This window comes from Sphaerodactylus townsendi, linkage group LG01 (genome assembly GCF_021028975.2).
Source record: "Sphaerodactylus townsendi isolate TG3544 linkage group LG01, MPM_Stown_v2.3, whole genome shotgun sequence".
Lineage (NCBI taxonomy): Eukaryota > Metazoa > Chordata > Lepidosauria > Squamata > Sphaerodactylidae > Sphaerodactylus > Sphaerodactylus townsendi.
The window spans coordinates 126,917,141-126,938,252 of record NC_059425.1 but is presented as its reverse complement, the minus strand read 5'-3'; the positions used below and the strand labels follow the sequence as shown (position 1 = coordinate 126,938,252).

At 44.3% G+C, this 21,112-nt stretch overlaps 1 protein-coding gene across 2 annotated transcripts in view; it reads left to right on the top strand.

Annotated features, from left to right (window-relative positions):
- The window catches only part of GRIK2 (glutamate ionotropic receptor kainate type subunit 2), a 656,874-nt gene that overhangs the window by 244,132 nt on the left and 391,630 nt on the right, over positions 1-21,112 (top strand). For both annotated transcript variants that reach the window (XM_048493884.1, XM_048493875.1), the window contains exons 6-7: positions 1,561-1,614; positions 7,797-7,970. In XM_048493884.1, coding sequence (XP_048349841.1) covers positions 1,561-1,614; positions 7,797-7,970 — 228 coding nt within the window. The remainder of the gene's footprint in view (positions 1-1,560; positions 1,615-7,796; positions 7,971-21,112) is intronic.

The window sequence follows — 21,112 nt, the reverse complement described above, 5'->3', positions numbered from 1 at the left end:
TCAGTTTCGTATTTTGAATTTCATCCACATATGCTGAATTTAAGTGTGCTGGGCTGAATATAGATGCCACAAAAAGTATGCATGATTAGAATGAGCCCAGAACTCTGGTAGTATGCTCCATTCTATTTCTGCTTCTTCATGGATGGAGGGAATTTTTTTTTTGTACAGGTTAATCACAGTTGTCATTATGTTCAAAGTGAGTGAAATGGCAAAATGTTTCCAGGTATCCTGCCTACAACCAGTATTCAAAAACCATAGACAAATCCTGATTTGGAATACTAGTTTGTTACTGATTTGGAATACTAGTTCATTAGAACTGGATGTTTTAACACCCTGCCCATTAGTACTATAAAGCCTTTAGCTTTTCAACTGTGCTGCAGCAGGGTGTGTATGTGGAGAGGGAGCAGTAAGAAGGAACATATGAGAGGAATTATTTCCTGGGTTTTTCTCACTGAGATTGTTTATGATGTCTGAATATATCTTTACAGTATATGCTATTCTTTTCAAAGGAAAAATCATGAGTATGAAAAATCTGGAAATTACTTCAGAATTATGGAATTTCTTCATGAAACAGCAACATTAATATAATCCCTGACTCATCTTCAGATGAACGTTGAACCTTGATATTAGTCTGCCCATTCCATGTCTTAAGGCCTCTGATGATAAAAGGGAGAAATGAAAACAGTTCCACCTCTCTTCACCAGAGTTCTTGGAACCTGGGGGTGATATAACTTGTGTGCTACAAGCTTTCTGTCTCGTTTGCCAAGAAAAGTGTGTGGTGTTCAAACCTCCCATCATCACAAGACAATCCAGTTTGACTTGAGCTGTGTGTCAGAGAGGTTAATGAAGTTAAGTTAGTTTCTTTGCTGCTGACTACTCCAATAAATAATTTTTAAAAATGAAAAACCTCTAAAAGGCATCACCAAAGATGGTGGGTTGTTTAGAAAGATGGGGAATAACACTTGTTAGTTAGATGGGACCCCTTGAATTAATAATGCTGACATTTGATATGCTCCATTAATGCTTAGAAATGTAGTTCCAGTGCTTAAAGCTAGTACTATATATTTCTGATTGAAGTGCTCAAAGCTGGTTTCCAGCAAATCCCCTCTTTTTATTGAATAATATGCTCACTTGAAGTAGCACTGCATTTTTCTCATTAGGGTATCTTTTCTAGTGAATACATATAATAAATACAATTAATGAAAGCATCCTCAGTTTAGTTTTTTTTTTCGGTTGGCAACTGTGATCCCATTAATATGTAAAACTGTAAGCTTCTTTCACATTTGCAGCTCTAAACAGTCTACTAATAATCTTTCTATCAGCAGATTTGGTTCATAAATTCCTTTAATAGCCTGTAATCTGCTCCTAACTGCTAAGGAATGATTTGCTTGACCCAATTTTAGTATGATTCCAGCTCTATAGTTTTACCCTGGTAGCAATCTTCTGGGAACTTTTCATTTTTTGGGGGGAGATGTGATTAAAAGCAGTGTTATGTGTAACATCCAAAATATTAAAAGCAATGTTATCTGATCCTAAAATTGTGTTTTTTGTTTTTTTTAGGCTTTAGCAATGGGAATGATGACCGAATACTATCATTACATCTTTACCACACTGGTAAGCAGCTTATAAAACTTCGAACAAAGATCTTGCTTTTCAACTAGACAAACTGAAAGTGGCCTCTCAGGAGCAGAGATGGAAGAAATACTGAATGTTTTCTCCATTTCCTTTTGATGTGTTGTAGTGGAAATTTGTGAGGATGGGTTTATTTGTGCTCAGAAATATTTTTCTGGAAAGTGGCTTGCCTTTTGCGGGGGGCGGAACTGGTTTTGTAACATTGCAGATTTGGTGGGTGGGGTTGAAAAGAGAATATGCTACGTAATTTAGAATGTATAGGGTTCTCCATCCACTTTGATTGTGCTTGTTTATTGAGAACATTGTCTGTGATGTCATATTTGAGAGTATCTGAAGCTCAAACTGCCCTTTAACACTTATTTTCTTTTCGCTGTTGCCTTGAGACCTAGAAGGTTCTGAACTCAGACATCAGACACATCTGTGCTGTGACTGGCATGAACTTGGCTGCTTTGTTGTGCTCCCGCATTGGCTTCCTCCTCCTGCTGTTCCCCTTTGCATGCGGAGGGCTGTTGAAAGTTTCCATTTTTGGAAAGCTTTCAGTCAAACTGCAGCTAGCTGTGAAGTCCAAAAGGGGAAAAGAGGATTTGGTTTGGTTCTCCCCAAAAACTGAAGTTCTAAATCATAGTTTAATTCCAAAGTCTAATTTGCTTTGGTGACTCCTAAGCATGGCAAATAAATAAATAAATAAATAAATAAATAAATAAATAAATAAATAAATAAATAAATAAATAAATAACTCTGTTCCTGTTCACCACAAAGAAATGGACATTTGTCTAAGTGTGGAGAAGATCAGATCATAAACATATTTTGCCAAACCACAGACAAAGACCTTAGGTCAGTGATTCCCAACCAGGGTTCCGTGGTACCCTGGGGTACCATGAGCACATCCCAGGGGTACCATGACAATGCTACCGCCTGCCCCCCCAGAATAAAATGAATTTTGAAGGGGGGGTTGGAAGCCTCATGGGCTCCCTTTAAACAACATTGAAAAACAGCATTGTTTTAATTAAGAACATAAGAACAAGCCAGCTGGATCAGACCAGAGTCCGTCTAGTCCAGCTCTCTGCTACTCGCAGTGGCCCACCATTGCCTAAATTTGGTGTGGATGGGGGGGGTAGATTTAAAGGGAGCTCTCCCTTTAAATCCCCCCAATCCATGCCGAATTTTTTTTTTCGGTTGGCAACTGTGATCCCATTAATATGTAAAACTGTAAGCTTCTTTCACATTTGCAGCTCTAAACAGTCTACTAATAATCTTTCTATCAGCAGATTTGGTTCATAAATTCCTTTAATAGCCTGTAATCTGCTCCTAACTGCTAAGGAATTGTTTGCCGAATTTAGGCAAACAACACAGTTGTCAATGCTGCTTTCCCTCCCCTCCCCCTGCTTGCCACTCCCCCCACCAACAGGCCAAAAATGGAAAAAACCCTAAAAAATGCAAAAAAAATCAAACAAACCTCAAGGGTACCCTGAGATATGACGAGCGAGGTCATGGGTACCGCGATGTCGAAAAGGTTGGGAAACACTGCCTTAGGTCCTTGGATGCAGGGAAAAACAGAACTGTGTTTTTGAAATCTAACTCTTGATATATGCACAGAATGGGTTGTGTACATGTAAGTAGGGCCTTCAATTCATAAACAGCAATAGGAAGGCTTTGAACAGGTGAGCATCACAGGGACAATACTGGTAGTTGCTTTGGTTAGATATTGGTACATTTTCCTGCACCCTATGTCATTGACTAAAGCCAGAGCCCTTTTGGATCTGGTCCTGGCCTGTTGGAATGTTTTCTCAACTGAGGTGCAGGACCCGTGGTACCTTCTTCAATTTCACAGGACCTGTAAGTTACAGTTATTCCATCAGATGTATAGTTGAGGGTAGCAGTAGGTTCCAACTTAACTGGGTCCCCTTCCTGCCCCCTCCTCTTCTCTTCTCTCCCTTTCCTTCCCATCCTTTATTTTGGATGCTACTTATGTATTTTATTTTCTGCTTATTTTTTCCCAATTGACTTCCACCTGTTAAAGTGCAGAAATATTGATATGTTATGGCTGATCTTATTATTATTATTAGATATGGTTGTTGTGAACTGCCCTGATCCTGTTGATGGGGAAGGAAGGCCTATAAAACAAACAGGCAAATATGTGAACCTGTGCATTTGTGAAAGACAACAATATATTTGCTTATGTTTGTCCATGGTAGAGTCCATCCATCTACTAGTGCCCCCCTTTTTCAATGCATACATGCATTGCTTGTGCAATATGGAAAGAATGAAAGGATCATAAAGGCAAATATATTGGGACACTGAGATATCCTTTTGAGGAAATCAGCTCTGGCAAACGAGAATGAATGTAAAGTAACCCAGTTGCCACAGCAGTAGGTAGCTGACAGTGATGTGCTTTGTGGTTATTTGAAGCACACTTCTGTAGAATATAAGATGAATAGTCAACAGTGCTAGTGGTAAGGTGTGTAAAAATAATTAAAGAAATAATAAAATGGGGCAGAAAAAGAGAGGTCCAATTAATAACTGTACTTCTACTATAATGAAATATTCCATTTGCTTATTAAGGCACCTTTGTTTCTGAGAAATTGAAGATAAACTTGATCTGGTGACAGCTAAGGATAATTTGGGACATGCCAGCAGATGATAGATTTTGGTGCTCAGTGGAGCCATGTAACTTGCATCACTTTTGGCTCTTCTGCTTTATTAATTACTTCTTACCTGACACAGCGAAGTCTTGTCTAATAAATTTTCCAGTCACACTGTTTAGCTGTGCTGTTTGGAAGTGTACTTTCCCATGATTGATTTGGAGCCTAATGTAATAGCTCATTAATTCTCTGAACTGTTGTGCATATTTATTATAATTTTGAGTAAACAGGAATGAGTTTAAATTACATAATTGCTTATGCAATTGTCCAAGTTGTCTGGAATCATCCCTGATTTAAAAGCAAAAGGCTTTGGTAATGTGAATGTGCTGTGATTATACATTCTTCTAAGTACTTTTACACCTAGCCAAATTGTTTAATGTTCTTTACCTGTCAGGGAATTTTGCCATCTCCTGCAGTGTTTTGCATTGTCTGTTGGATTCTGCCAGCAGGATTGTTTTGCTAATGCCTTCTTGAAATGTGTTAGACATCTTTTTCATGTGTTCTCCCTCCCTCTCTCTTGTTTTATGTGATGTGCTATAGCTGGGGTGAATTGTATTTAGTCTATATATGATGGCAATGGTGTGTGTACTTTGATGAATGTGTGTGTGTGTGTGTGTGTGTGTGTGTGTGTGTGTGTGTGAGAGAGAGAGAGAGAGAGAGAGAGAGAGAGAGAGAGAGAGAGAGAGAGCAAACTGAATAGTATTTTAAAACAAATATGGAAGGATATATTGGGTTTTTTTTAAAAGGCACCCAACACAGTGTAATATAGAGCTGGAAGAAAACATGACCTAGTCACACTGTGAAAAATGATACTATAAGCCCTAATTGGAATTTGGAATGTTAACTATCTTTGAGATTAGTTTGGGTTCTTATATTAACAATGTGCAATTAATCATATGATACTGCTGTGGAAGGGTGGTTGTGCTCTCTTTTCTGTCTATTTTTCTCTCCACCCCTCCCCAGAGAATAAGTAAAGGTACTCAGGCCAATCCCAGCCCAAGCATTACCACTTAAAAAGGCAGTCTGGCAATTGCTTTTTTAAAATACAAAACAAAAACATCATTCTAGGGATTTAGGAGGGAGGCTGTATTTATCAAAACAAAGAATGTGAAAGAACTTTGTCAGGCAAGGAGCTCTCTCTCATTGATTTGACTTTTTTTTAGGCAGTCTTTGCATACATAGGAGCTTCTTTCATATTGAGTTATCCCATGTTAACTGGTAAGAGTGCTAGAAATCACCCATGTGGATTCCCTTGCACTCTGTCCAATTAATATAGATCAAGATATTAAGCCTGTGGAAATGGATCAGCACCACATTTTCAATAGCCTATTCTAGACAAAGCATAGGTCCAGTTGTAAGAAAAGGACCCTTACCAGGTCAAATCAGAGGAGCCATCATTTGGATCTGTCCAGCATCTTTATTTTCACTGCAGCCAAACAAATACTTCCAAGAAGCCCACAAGCCAATGATTAAGCCGTCACTGCATTCCCCCATCCAGAAGCTGGCATGAAGGTGTGACTGTGTGAATGTGGAGGTTACATTTAGCAAATGATAGGCCTGGTCTCCATGAATTTAGCTAACTACACTCTACTCACCCCAAATTGCAATTATAAAATTATAAAATTATTTGATAAATTAACATTGTGGAAAAGACACTGTTGTATTTTGATAGTTAAGTTTACTCAAAGTATATCTTGTTCAGTATCCTATTTTTACACAGTGGCCAGCTAGGTGACTCTAGGGACCCCATCACTCATGCATGACGGTAAACTGAAACAAGGCATTCAGAACTAAATCATACATATATAACTTTTTTCATCTTTCTTCAGCTCATTCTGCACATGCAGAATAATGCACTTTCAAACTGCTTTCAGTGCTCTTTGAAGCTGTGCGGAATGGCAAAATCCACTTGCAAACAGTTGTTAAAGTGGTTTGAAAATGCATTATTTTGTGTGTGCGGAAGGGGCCTTTGTTTTCTTCCATTGCTTTTACTTTTTACTTCTTGCCATCTTTTTTGAAAAAGCGAAAAATGATGTAAGAAGTGATAATATTGAATTAATTTTAATCTTTCAATAAACTTTTAAAAAAGAACTAAATCAATCAATTCCAACAATATGATCATTACATGCTAGAGCAGGTTTCCAGAGCATATGGCTCACTGAAGTGACTGCATCCCATCAGAGAGCTATGGTGGTTTAACAGGAAGCTCCTGAACTTTTTGATTTTGTTGCCTTCCTCAGACGGTATGAATAAATAAAAATGGGTTTAGCGCTTGACAAGTTACAGCACATGGCTGGTGGATTGGCAAGTCACAAGTAGTTCAGTCAGAGTACTACACAAATAGGCTTTCCTTAACTTCTTCATATCAATAGTATGACTAAGGGTCAGGTTGTCAATATCTCAGTGGGTTCACTGTTCTTTGGTCTTGGAAGACTTATTGCACTAACTGGAACTCTGATAACTGTAGACACATTCAGCTCTCGTCCATGATGCTTAGAACCTCTAATATACCATCTAGATGTTTTATTTAGAGTTTTGGTCCCTATGTGTCTTATCCATGTTCTGAACCGAACATTGACATGAAGAAAAATACTGCTGGGGAAATAGGGTGACCAGAACAAAGATACTTAAACTTATGGATATTCATAGTTCTAGACAAGCTGTGCTGGTGTTGAAATACCATATTGTGAAATTTGGAATATCTGATGAATCACAGAAAACAAGTTCATTAAAGTAAAATACAACAATATCCATCTTCTAATTCACACTTACAGATAAAAAGCAAGGGATGTGGTTCAGTATCTTTTGGTGACCTTTCCTTTCCTTTTTATATTAAGTCTGTTCATTTCAAACTCTCAGTACATGTAGATACCAAGTAGCTGCATAAATTAGATTAATTTATTTTGTGGAACTATTAGCAAATTAATTCCATAAGAAAAACCATTCTGGATGAGACCAAGGCCCATCAAGTCCAGCAGTCTGTTCCCAAGGGGCCAACCAGGAAGCCACAAACAAGATGACTGCAGCAGCATTATCCTGCTTGTCTTCCACCGCACCTGAAACAATAGGCATGCTCCTTTTATACTGGAGAGGATAACTATGCATCATGACTAATATCCATTTTGACTAGTGGCCCTGAATAGCCCCATTCTCCATGAAAATGTCCACTCTCCTCTTAAAGCCTTCCAGGTTGGCAGCCATCACTTCAAGTTCAACAATTTAATTATGTGTCATGTGAGGAAATACTTCCTTTTGTCTATTTGGAATCTGTCACCCTTTGGCTTCATCAGATGACTCCACATTCTAGTATTATGAGAGAGGGAGACAGCTTCTCCCTGCCCACTATTTCCATATTCTCTTCCATATGTGTATCATTTTGAACTTGTTCACAACTCTGATTTATTGTGAAGTCTCATGCCTACATTTGAAAACTAAACCTGCAAAACATCCCTGTTTGAATGGATGAGTGAAGATTTAGAACATATGAAAGTGCTTACAAAGTCTGTCTTTTCCTTCCTTCAGGACCTTTTTGCTCTTGATGTAGAACCCTATCGATACAGTGGTGTGAACATGACTGGATTTAGAATTTTAAATATAGAAAATAGCCAGGTGGCATCAATAATCGAAAAGTGGTCCATGGAAAGATTGCAGGCACCTCCGAAACCCGATTCAGGTTTGCTGGATGGATTTATGACGGTATGGATACCAATTTATTGTTTTGTTTGTGCATACCTAACTTCATTGTTCACAATTTCAGCCTTCCATTCAGCAACATATCATTATTGCATAATTTCTCCTTAGTCGCTTTAGTGTAATCATAATGTTCCTCACTGTTAATAATTCACAAATGTGTGCGGCTTAAATCCTGCATTTCGTTGTGTAAGTACACAACGTACCTGAAATATATTTACGTGCATTTGAATAATTTTATACATCTTGCAAATAGACAAGACCTGTTTGGACTTTTTGTAGCTTGACAAATGTTGGGGCTGGTTTTAACTGCTACGCAAATCACCAGCTCACCTTTTGTTACTAATAAGTTTTATTTAATATGACATGTTATAGGTTATAAGAATGCAGCAGCTACTTGATAATGATATGGAATTATTTCTCCTTGATGTAGTAGGGGACCCTGTTATGTGGCAGAATCATTGCAATGGGGCCAACATTACACATCTATTGTTCAATTATCTTAAATCTATGAAATATTGATCTGAAACAGTCTTCATTCATTAAATATTGATACCATTTGAGTAGGTGTTGGAGAACTCTTATCATAATTATTGTTAAAAGGGGTGAACAGAGGACATTTCCTTACAATCAGTCGAAGAGCCATAACCTGATTTGTGACTGCCTTTGTGTAATAGCCTTTTAGCAACAGTAGAATAATATCCCTTTCACATGTGCCCAGATTGAGTTGAGCAGTGTAAAATATGGTATTGCTGTGAAATTAGGGAATGGCGTCTGTGCAGTTATACAACCTGACTCTTTATGAAAACCTGATTAGATTCATGACCAGCATGGGAGGCATGGAAAGCACAGCTTCCAAAGAATGTACAACTAAGGAGAGAAGCTAAGGAGATACAATTGAGAGAGAAAGGAAGATGCTTTTAAAAAAAATAGAAACATTTTTGGATTTAGTTGATATGTTTGCCCTTTCTTACAAATTTTGGGTTGTGTTATACCATTTCTTTTACACCAGGGGTCTTCAAACTATGGCCCTCCAGATGTTCAGGAACTACAATTCCCATCAGCCCTATTACTTGGCCATGCTGGCAGAGGCTGATGGGAATTATAGTTCCTGAACATCTGGAGGGCCATAGTTTGAAGACCTCTGCTTTACACTAACGCTGTGAGACCAGCAGGGCTGAAAGATAAATATGTTTTGCTCAGTGGGGATGTAAGACACCAGAATTCAAGTTCAGTAAACTATCCACTTTGAAACACTTGTGCTGTGGCTATTCTGTGGGATATCACAAGATAATGTACAGAGGCAGGAAGCAGAAGAGCTGTCCTTCAGCAAGTAATTTTTATTGCAGTAAAGGATCCAATATTATTTGTTCATTCAAATTGTATCTTATTTTGTAATCAGTGTATTGATCGATTGACCAGTGTTATCATACTTGCATAAATACAAAGTTTAAATAAAGTTCTAATTTTTGCCATAATCATTTGGAAAAAACAATTTAAAATAACAATGTAAAGAGAGAAACTCAATTTATTTCCATCTCAATAGTAAAATGAACCTTGGACTATAATAGAAAGTTACACAACAAAATCCAGTAAAGAAAGATATAAGTTGTTAGTATCAAATGCCTGAATCATGAAATCAGTGAATATATTATCTATACTATTCCCAGATACAAAACAAGTACAAGGTGTGAAGGTGGGTTGTACCTATGATGTGTAAGCGTGTGCGTATATGTTCAGTCATATGCAAATCAATTGCTACCATTCTAACCCCTTTTTTGAGAATCAGTTTATTTGAGCCGGAGTAACTGTTTTTCTTTCTTTAAAGATTTGAGGAAGAAGGGTATTTTCTATTTATATTATTTCATCATTTATACTTTGCTCACCAAAAGATTCAGTAAACTTCTGGTTGCAAGATAATAAGCTATTTCCTGCACTTAGAACATCCTCATTTGCTTCATACACAAGTTTAAATTACTTGTACATCTCATGTTTCCCCACCCCCCACCCCCATTATTTAAGACTGTAGGAAGGCAGTTGGAGGCTCAGCAGAGCTCCTTGTCTCTGGCAAACAGACTTATTATTACTAGAGGTAGCATAGTAATTTGTCACTATATAAGATCCCAGAGCTTATGCTTTTCTCCCTGGCTTTATCTTCAAGCTATAGAAAGAAATAAAAAAAGAACTGAATTCATTTGCGAAGTCCCATGGCTCAGTTAACCCCTTTAATTGGTTCCTAGGAGCTATCATCTGAGTCCATCTATTCAGCTACACAGTAATGATTATTTTGTGTTTTATATGCAAGCAAGGTGATAATGGCAAACAGGAGCATTTCCAAGGTTGCATGATTAATTATAGGAAGCTTCACTCACTCAACTGCTGTCAACAGTGTGTATGGCCTGTGGTCTTTGCTAGATCAGAACTCCCCAACCTTGTGTCCAAGGGCAACATGGTGCCTGACTGCACATCCTGACTTTACATTGACCCTGACCACTATGTGTTTCTGGAATTTGGGCAGGGTCAATGTAAAGTCAGGACCTCTCAGCTGCCTTTATATAAATGAAGCAGCCATTGTCCCCTTTAGTGGCCTGCTGCTGCTGCTGCTTCTTGTTCTTGTTCTTCTTGTTCTTCTTCTTTTTCTTCTTCACTTTTTTAACAATTTCTAGGAAACTTTCTGGCGGCACAACTGTCACAAATGTTCCAAATATGTCTTCCTTAACTCTTATTTTGCATTTCAGAGCTGACAGGAAGCATTTGAGGGGGGTTGAGGTGTAATATAATCAATGGTGGTCTTACTTCATGTGGACTCTATCCCATCTAGCCTGTGGGCTAGGAGATCTAGTTGTGGTCTTCTCAGCAACTACAAAATTATATTGAAACATCCTTACAGTTAATAAATGCATCAAGTTCACTAGAAGTGATGAGAATGGTGGCCTGTCAAAAAACCTGTAGATATCAATAATGATTTCTAAGTTCTACATTGAGACTAGGCAGGGATGTAGCAAAGTTCATGAAATTCCATCTGGACTGTCAGACAATTGCATCCTTTTTTATTTGCTTTGTCACATACATGAGTAAGTGGGCAGGAAATGATGCAAAAGAGTTTCCAGCAGCTACTTCACTTGTATTCAGTAAATACCACTTATAATGTTTTTGCTTCATGAGGAGAACACAGGAACACAGGGTTGAGGAGGGTGGAACCCCATCAAAACTATTTTCCAAGGCAGTCATTTGCTGTAGGCGAACTAATTTTTGGCATCTGGAGATCATTTGTAATTCCACAAGCTCTCCAGGTCTATCTGGAGATTGGCAAATCTAATTGGTTCACATGTTGTCTTGGGGCACATTAAAAATTGTAGTCGACCCACGCGGTCAGCGTAAGAACGAGACGAGACGCGGAGATAACATCTGGTGGAGATCGCCAGCAGCGGGAGACCGGAGGTCCGGTACTCTAGCTGAAGTCTCCCCGCCTGGCCGTTCCTCCTGGCACCTTTATTGTTATCCTATTGGGGCTACGCAAGGGAGGAGACCGGGGAGTTCCGGAGAGCCGGAGGTCGGGAGATCACGTGATGCATGATCTCATCTGGCTAATGCAGGCGGAGGATGAAGCTGCCTGGAGCCTAATCCTCACCTGGGGCAAGACCATTGTCCCTGCCGTGATTGAGCTTGTGCAGTTCATGACCCGCGACTCATGGGATGAGGAGGGGCGCGGTGCTACTCCAGTAAGGCCAGAGGGTCCATTAAGGCCCCAACGTTTCTACTCACGGTGCTGCTGGGTCGGCAGTGCATTACTACATCTCCTCCTTTTTTACATTTTAGAAAAAAAGGGGGCCAAACGCCATAGCTGCATTTAGTGACGCTTATCCTCCGCCTGGTCGAGCTGACCAAGCTGCTTGTGTAACATTAGAACTTGGCCGCGGGTAAGGAAATTCGAGGGGCTTCTACACACGCTACAGGCAATATTAGACACTTCCATTGAACTAAACAAGATCCGGATAATGAGGCATGCTAATTAAACCAATGCAGAGCTGCATAATAGCACTCAACCATCCTCCCGCAGCCAGCTCCAGAGGGCTGACCACCACTGGGGCAAACATCATACTTCGATTAGATACAACTTGCAGCTCACGACTTTCATGTGGAATCAACTGGGAATTATCAGAAAGATTAAAACAACACATATGTACATTCTCACAACCTTGGTGGTGTAACAACAACAAGCAATCAATAGCTGCACGATTGTTCAGGGTCATTTGATCTAAGTTCCTGCTGCTCGAGGCCAGGGCGCCCAGAGCGTGGAGGTGGAGCTGATGGACTTCGCGAAGGGGCACAGGCCAGCCGGCCAATAGTCTTGGTGTTGGCAGGAACAAGTCCGGCTCCTACAAGGGAAGTCGCGAGGGAGACAGGCTCCACTTCTGGAGAGGGCGACTCGGCCAAGCTTCGGGATAGGAGGGATCGAAGCAGAGCTGAGCGGGCGGGCGGGCGGGGCGGCCCGGCTCCTGGGGCGGAGCCTGGGTAGCAGAGAGTCCCGCAGGGCAAACAGGCGAAATGCAGCAATAGCAATTAACATAACTCAAAAATTTAGGCATGCACAAATTCAAACAATAAAACATGGCTAAAACGACATAGGCTGATGACGACGGAAGGAAGGCAACCCGGTTGCATAATTGTTCAATGCATGGCTCTGCTGTTTGACTACCAAGGCTACAGAGCATGCATGCTAGGAGTCCATGGATTTCTCAAGACAGGGAGAGCTACCGATAGTCTTTAGCATTGTAGGTCCAGTGATCTCACGCAGCAAGGTTGTATAGAAAAGGCGCGGTTCCAACAATATTCAAGTGACTGAAGGCAGCCGGAGAGTTCCAAGGTTAACCTATCAGGGATGTTCCCGGCCAGGTTCAAACACCCAGCCAGCGGGGAGGAAAAGGAGTATGCGGTTGCAGATGAAGATCCTGCAGGGGTGACCGGACATCACCGGGTGGGGGGGTAGTTGTATGAGTAACTGCCGGGATGGCCAAACGGTGGTAGCCGCAAAGGCCGCAGCTTTGGGATTCTTTGCCTAGGAGGCGGTCGCTGCTGCGGAGTCTCCGGTTAAGCGATCTTCTGATCTTCGGTCGCTCCGGCGTTGATTGTGTGGACGGGCATCCGGGGCCTGTTCCATCTTCTGGTGTGGCCTGGCTTCGCCTGGCATCGCTCCTCGAAGCCGGTCGGACATGTCGGCTGGAATCCATAGAGGACCTGTAGGGAAAGAAGGACTGAAGCATACCCCTCCCCCAGGTTATGAGGGGGGCCGGTCCGCCAGGTTCGATCTGGGAGCTGGCTGCAGTAGACCTTTGGCGGGGGAGGGGGTCTGACTGCCTGGAAGTGTCTTCACGGGTGACCTGTTGCCCTGATGGTAGGGCGCAGCAGATTGCATGATTGATGGTGAAGAGTACTTTGAAACTGTTTGTTGTGCATGTGGCCTAAATGGGGCTACCCCCTTTCTTTAGTTTGTCTGGCTAAAATTTCTTTGAAGGCGATTTGCTCTCTCAACGATTGCTTGCCCGGGTGCTGTTGTAGGGAATTCCGTAAGCTAACATCGATTCCCAGTTGGTGCAGAACTGGAGCATGGCCGCTGAGGAATACATAGCGGCTGCTGTCCGCTTTGCCGGAGGGGCTGCCCATGACGCGTTGTTATGCATGCAAAGAGGTGCTGGATGACGGATTGGTTGCTCTCACCGAGCGTGGCCCAGACGCATTCCAGCAGGTATCTATAGTTGGCATGTAGTGGTGTCGAAGCTAGGGCAGGACCAGGGTTACGCCCATTTGCCACAAGTCATTTGCCAGGCCCCCCCTCGGTTTACCCCGGTCTGACGAGGCCAAGGCGCGGAGCATTGGAGCACAAGATTTTAACGCATGGATTGTGCCTGGTTGAGGGGATGCTACAGGATCGGCGAAGTGCTTTTGCCCCCTGGTGGAAGAAATCGCGGGTGACTGGAAGGGGTCGAGAAGAGGGTGGAGATGGGTATGCTATCTGCGCCATTGTTCCCTCGGGCTGAGGGGCCTGGGAGCGCGCGGTGGCTGCGATATGGCCTACTTAAATACTGAGAGGTTCTGGATGCCAGAAGTTCCGTGAATGTCAGGAAGAGACTCATGAGGTTTGAGTCGATTCGGGGCCACGAGGCCCGGTAGGTGGGCACGCATCACGCCTAACGTGATGGGGAATCCACCAGAAGGCTGAAGGGTTGGGAGTCTGAAAGGCCAGAATGGTCACATGGCTCGGCCCGCTGAGCGGAGGCTTGGGTATGGTAAGCCGGTCCGCTGCCATTGACCATTTTGTTGAATGCAATGGCGCCGACGTTGCTTTGCCCCGGCCGGGCGAAGATGGTGGGGCTTTGGAGTGGGGCAGAGGCCAGCCGAACGGGACAGGGGGGTGGAGTGGAGGAGAGTGAGGCGAGGGTCTGGGGAGGTGGAAAGGATCTGCCCCACTAAATTTTCTAGGCCAGCTGGAGGGGTGGAGGAAGCTGCCTAAGATGCTGGAATTCTGTTCTGTTTAGGAGGCATGACGATTTTTTCGTCCCATCCCACCATTGGCTCTCAGAGGCGCTTGACTTTGGTTACGCCGAGATCTGGCGCAGTTGGCCCTGCGGAGAGATTTTTGCAGGCACATGAGGCAGATAGAGCCATTCACCAAGAAGGTTTGTGGCGGCTGCAGGCCCTAGTACTCCGCTGGGAGAGGGGGGGTGTTCAAGAGGAAGAGGGAGAGGCTGATCCCCTGAGGGGACCCGATCCACCCATCGGCGGGCTAGGACCCTCCTTACTGCCCGGAAGGCGCCCTGTGCTTTTTTTGGGTGAGTTGATCCTGTCCCCCCGGATTTTGGCGAAAGGGAGTAGCTAAAACAGGGGCTGGAGTGAGGTGGGCAGGGCAGAAGAAGGACGACCTGCTTGAGGTTCCAGCAGCTGCAGCTGAGTGAGCCGCATGGTCTGGGATGGTATCTCTGCGCGACAGGGCGGAGTGAGGAGCGGAGGAGCTGCCCCAGACAAGAATGGCCTGCTCTTCTGCACCTCGGGAGCCGGCGTATAGGCCTGACTGTTTTAACGCGGCCGCCAGCAGCGCTACCCACCGCGGGATGGTCGAAGGGCATTTAGGATATCATCCATGTAATGGATGACTATGGCTCCGGCTGGCTAAACGGGCAGCGTGATGGAGAAGAACTGACACAAGGTGGGCTGTTGAGCACTCTGGGGCAAGACTTTCCATTGGTATTCGGCCGGGCTGCTGATGATTAAGCACCGCACCGGAAAGCCGTAAATGTACTCGTCTCGGGAGAGGGAATACAAAAGAAACAATCCTTCAGGTCACCAACCAGGACCTGGTAGTCCGAGGGGATGAGGTTGGGGTTAAACTGCGATTGAAGAGGGCCCATGGGCTGGATGGCATTTACTGCTCTGAGATCCTTGTAGCAATCGCCATCGGCCACTCTTCTTTTTTTATTACAAAGACAGGTGTGTTCCATGGCTGCAGGCTGGTCTCACTGTGGCTCCAAGGGCCAGCTGCTCCTCCACGAGCTGGTGCATGGCAGCTCACTTCTCTGGGCAGTGTGGCCACTGTCTTCTACCCATACTGGGGTCTTCGCGGGTCCATGTGAGGGGAGGGGCGGGCTTACTCTGCCTCCCGAAGCCTCCCATGGCAATGGGAGGGCGCATGAGTTGCCGCCTCCGACTCTGGGGCCTCCCGTGTGGCCTGGGTTCCCCTTCCTCCTCCCCGGTGCCCAAATGTGTCCCAGCCGCCACGATCAGGGCCGCCTGGTCACTTCGCTGATGGCCGGCCGGGCTCCCCGCACCTGGGGTTCACCTAGCCTCTGGAGCTGGGAGGGCGGCGGGACGCTCTGGGGCTGGGAGCCCGCAGCCGCGGGCTGCCCTCGTGAGGCCGCTCCCTGCGATGCCCGCCACATTGGGTGCACGCTGGCCTCGGACGAGCGAGGTCAGTGCCCCTGCAATAAGGGATAGTTCTTGTTATGGGGTGGATGAGTGGCCTGGGGATCGGCCTCCCTGAGGAGTCTTTTCCTCGGGAGACCCTCGGTGCGGGTTGTAGGCCCCCCCCTACTGGGCAGTCTGCAATCTACGGAAGTGTCCGGACTGGTGGAAATTGAACATTTGCCTCGGGCCGCTTCTAGCAATGAGAGGGCCGGGCGGTCAGGAGGTTCGCGGGTGGGCTTAAGCGACCTCGAGCATCCTGCAAGCCTTAAGCATGTCGGGCCAGTTCGGCTCTACCTAAGCCTGTGATTACGGCGCGCACTCAGCTGAGGCTTCCCTTGGCAAGACGCTTTGCCGAGTTCGCCTCTGAGCCTCCTCGCATCAACCTGCCTCTCTGAGAGCTTCCTGAGCCTGCTCACAACCTCGCATAGGTTCTGGGGTTTTGCCTGATGGCGAGAAGCCCAGTGGGCTGGCCAGAATCAGACCCTGACAAACGCCTTCTGTGTTTACTCCAGCACTGTAAGGGTGGCTTGCAGGACAATCTGATTATTGTTGGGGTTACCGGGGCTGCATCGGCCGCAGTTGTGCGGCGTGGTGTAGGGCGCCGAGGCGTTGCCTGCTAAGGCATTGCTTGGCGAACTCGCTTCCCAGATCACAAATTGCAGGGCTCCAGGAGCATGTGGAAGGTGGTCTTCCCAGTCAGTCTCGACCATATTAGGTGACTCCTCGCATCTTCCCAAGCATAGCTTACATAGGCTGGTGACTTCACGTCCCGGCATCAGCTGGCGGAGCTCGGTGAGGATATTATAGCTCAAGGGCGTACCTTGCCAACCTCAACAACTATGCCAATCCTCCCCACGGCATTCGTGAAGTGGACGGGCACAATGCAAGGATATCGGGTATCGCCTTCCGCCAGGGTTTTTTTTCTTCTGCAGATCGTAAGCACACGCTTCTGGCGAGAGTTTTGAAACTCATACACATTATGTGGCGCTTTGACGGGATGCAGCGTTTCGAAAATGAAGGCGGGTAGAGGGGCGGCTGAGCCGCTGGGAGGGTTTGAATTGGGTGAAGGGATGCGGGGGGCAGAAGGAGGACAGGCCCAATTTAGTGGATAGAGAAAATCTGGAAATTGAAGGAAAGATCGAAAAGGAGGCGGCCTACAGCAAGGAGCATTTACAGGTCTGCAGGCTGATGCATGGCCAAAACATTGTCTCCACGTCAGTAGCAGCTTACATCGGGCGCCAGCGAGGCTCTGTGCCAAGAGTGCGCCCCTTGAGCGTTTTCCCAGTCCTTAAGATTCACGTCCCCCCCCTCTGGGTACCATGGACACTGAGCTTCAATCTCAACCAATTTGGCGAGCGCTCTTTACGGGGATTCCTGCCGATTTTAACGCCAGTTCATTAACGCGGCTTTGTCATAAGCCCTGCTTTTTTGCAAGCTCCCATACTTCACCGTGTTCACTGACGAGAGAGTGTCCTAGGACGCTATGACTTTGGATGCGCCGACCTGATATTGCATGATACCGGGAACGGGTGGGTCCCTGGATGCTCGCATCCAGCTGACTTCTCGGGTATCAGCGTCTCTTCCCCAGGCGACGGTGAGCAGGGTGGGAGGTTCGGGAGGATTCTCGGCTTCGCACCAGCTTGGTAGCCTCTCCACTCCACGCCGGTCAGCGAACGCAGACGAGACGCTGAGATAACATCTGGTGGAGATCGCCAGCAGCGGAGAGACCGGAGGTCCGGTGGTTCCAGCGAAGCCCCGCCTGCCGGTTCCTGCACCTTTTATTGTTATCCCATTGGGGCGTATGTGAGGGAGGACCGGGGAGTTCCGGGAGAGCGGGAGGTCGGGAGATCATCATGTGATGCATGATCTCATCTGGCTACGTGCGGAGAGGAGCGTAAGCGTCTGAGCCTAATCCTCACCTGGGGGCAAGACCATTGTCCCTGCGCCCGGTGATTGAGCCAGGCAGTTCATGACCCGTGACTCATGGGGGGATGAGGAGTGGGGGTGCGGTGCGACCAGCAAGGCCATAGGTCCATTGGCGTCCCAACGTTCTACCACGGTGCTGCTGGGTCAGCAGTGCATTACTACAAAAAATAAACACCATCATTTATCAAAACAGAGCTCTTGCATATATTTTATGAATAAAATAACCTTACGTTTGTTGTTCAGCAGTATCAACTATAGTGATATTTGTGGGTGCATATATGTTTGAGTGTGTTTGAGAACACAGAAGAAAAAGTTAACAGTTGTTAATTTATTTTCCATAGAAAGTGTCTTCTAAACATTTTCTCCACAGCAGCTATTTTCTATTTCCTGATTACTATAAGCAATGCAGAGGTTTTATCAAGATTTTACCAGATTAGGGTTATAGGAGAATTCTTCTCAGCCACGTGTGACAAAAGGAGCAGGATTGCCATGGAGCTGAGAAACTCCAGCTGCTAGTGAGAATGAAAGGCATAGTGGAAACCAAGAAATGGCTAGCAGCTAGGGTTTTAAGCTAATTTGCTTGGGAACAAATGACTTACTTTCCATGTCTCTTATTCCCTCAACCACTGCAATAGTATACAGACACTTATTTAATTTACAATGCAGCATGTCTGAGTGATTAATTAGCCAATGTTTGTATGGTACTTCAAAAACCTAAAGAGCTGCATCATTATTAATAACGAAGTCGGAGAAATGGTCACAATTCAAACAGCATTCTTGCTGTGTAACTTTGAGTATCCAGCTTGCTGAGGGCTGATGACTGAAGAAGGCAATGACAAAATCACCCTGTGAGTTTATGAAGACTGCTTCAAGGTTTTGTTATCTATTGCCAAAACAACGCATTGATGATAAATTTCAACAAATCTAAAATCCTGGTTTTCTCCAAGTCTAGAAAACTCAATATATGGAAGGTAAACAACAGGCAGATTGAACAGGTTCAATATCTGAGAATAAACTTTCATCACTCTCTGATATGGTCACCTCACATTCACTCATCACTTAATACTACAAAAATCAAGATGCTGGCAGTATCTAGGTTCTTCCATTCCCAAGGTGGACAGTTTGTGCCTGCTGCAATTAGGGTCTTCAAATTAAAACTATTGCCTCAACTACTTTACGGAGCCCCAATTTGGGGTTACCAATCTTGATCCTCCTTGATCTGAGATTGCAAATGCCTTAACAGACCAGGTGCTCAGGAGCAACAGCCGCAGAAGGCCATTGCTTTCACATCCTGCATGTCAGATCCCAAAAGCACCTGGTGGGCCACTGCGAGTAGAAGAGAGCTGGACTAGATGGACTCTGGTCTGATCCAGCTGGCTTGTTCTTATGTTCTTAAGTTCTTATGAGTTAAAACCACTACAAATTTAGAGAGTGTTCAATCTCTTTTTCTCCATTGTCTACTGGGGCTTTCAAATTCCATAACCTACCATGTTCTCTGCCTAGAGTCTGGTGCAATTACAATTGCCTCACAGGTCTCGTTTTCCATCTACAGATACTGGTTATGCTACACTTCAGAGCATCACCGGGAAGTCTGATATACTCTTTGCTAAATGACCATTTCAATTCTACTTGGCGAATCACAATTAAAAATCAGATTAAATATACTGGAATCTCTTTCGACCAACTTCTCCCACTGGATGAAGCTAAAGCATTTAGAGTTCTGAAACTGTGAGCCCTGGACATTGAAGGTTAGATGCTGATGGCAGGTGCTAGAAGAATCTGCTCCCCAATTCACTACGGCATTCATCCACCCAAGCCAGGTTCTATACTGAAGTACATGAGCAATCTGACAATGCCTTCTCTCCGCTGATACTTTATGCTAGCCCAATTAAATGTTTTACTAACTGCCGATACTAAACGTAGATAACTAAATATCCCAAAATGTGGAAGACTTTGTTCCTGCTCAGCAGGACTTCCCGAAATGACAGAACACGTACTCCTGTTTTGTAACAACTTGGCACACATATGGTCACTTTTTATTGAAGCTATTCTAAAGAAGAGACCAGAAAAAAGAGATCATGGAACAGTAACCTATTTGCTTAGCGACCAACAGTCACATATTACAGAAATGGTCGCCAGATTTTTATTTAAGGCTTTTAGCTCTTACGAGTAATTTTACTATCTTCAGAATTTGCTTTGATTTTTCTGAATATGTTTTATTTTGTGTATTGATGCCATTAAGGGTCTTGTTATTAAAATCATCCTGTAAATATAGTCTGTCTTGATTTGACATCATCCCATGGGTTAGTAATGGCCTGATGCTTGCAAAGAGAATACTTTTATCTTTGGGAGGGAAGGTGGTATTCTATAGGTTGATCTTGTCACATCTCAGAAGCTGAGCAGAGTTTATACTTGGAAAGGCTTCACAAAGGAAGACTTTGTAAAAAAAAAAAGGCAATGTCAAACCACCTCTGATTTCACTTGCCTCGAAAGCCCTTCCTGGGAATGCCATAAGTTGGCTGTAACTTGACGGCACTTTACACACGCACACACAAACAACCTATGGCAAATTTCTGGAGAGGCATCCAGATAAATAAACAAATAAACAAATGAATAAGCAAATAAGCAAATAAGTTTGACTCTGCCTCCAATGGCAGCTATTTATGCTAGGCTTTATCTTCTGTGGAAGATTTTTTGTCCTGGCACCAAAAATTTTACCAGTGCTCTAGGCTCAAAAAGTTTGGAGACTGTGCAATGGGCACAGTTAAACAATATGATTTGTGCTTGCCATTCCTGTTTATCTGTGGAAGAAAAAGATTGTCTGGATTATATCTTGCCTGCGCCCTCCCACTCCCATCCATCAGTAAACAGTAATCATCACCTTACAATCACAGAATTTACAGATTAACTCTGATGGATGTGCATTCACTTTCCCCACTGCCCTTATGTATGCATATAAACAGATTCAGAGGGGTGATCTCAGCATGGAAATGGAAATCTGTTTCTTTATATATAATGAATCTTTTCCTCTGGCAAATGCACACTTACTGTGATTCTTGGGCTGTTTCTGCACGGCAGCAGAAGTGGCTGTCCACCGGCATAATTAATGCCAGTGGAGTCACAGGACCGTTCACATGGTCTCGTGCAGGTGACCCAAAGCTGCTGCGAATGTGGAGCTGCCTCCGGTCTGTGTATTTTGTTTACCTTGTCTTCCCTCTGAGGCTCTAGAGAACGGAAGTGACATGCCCACGCTGCCCTCTGAC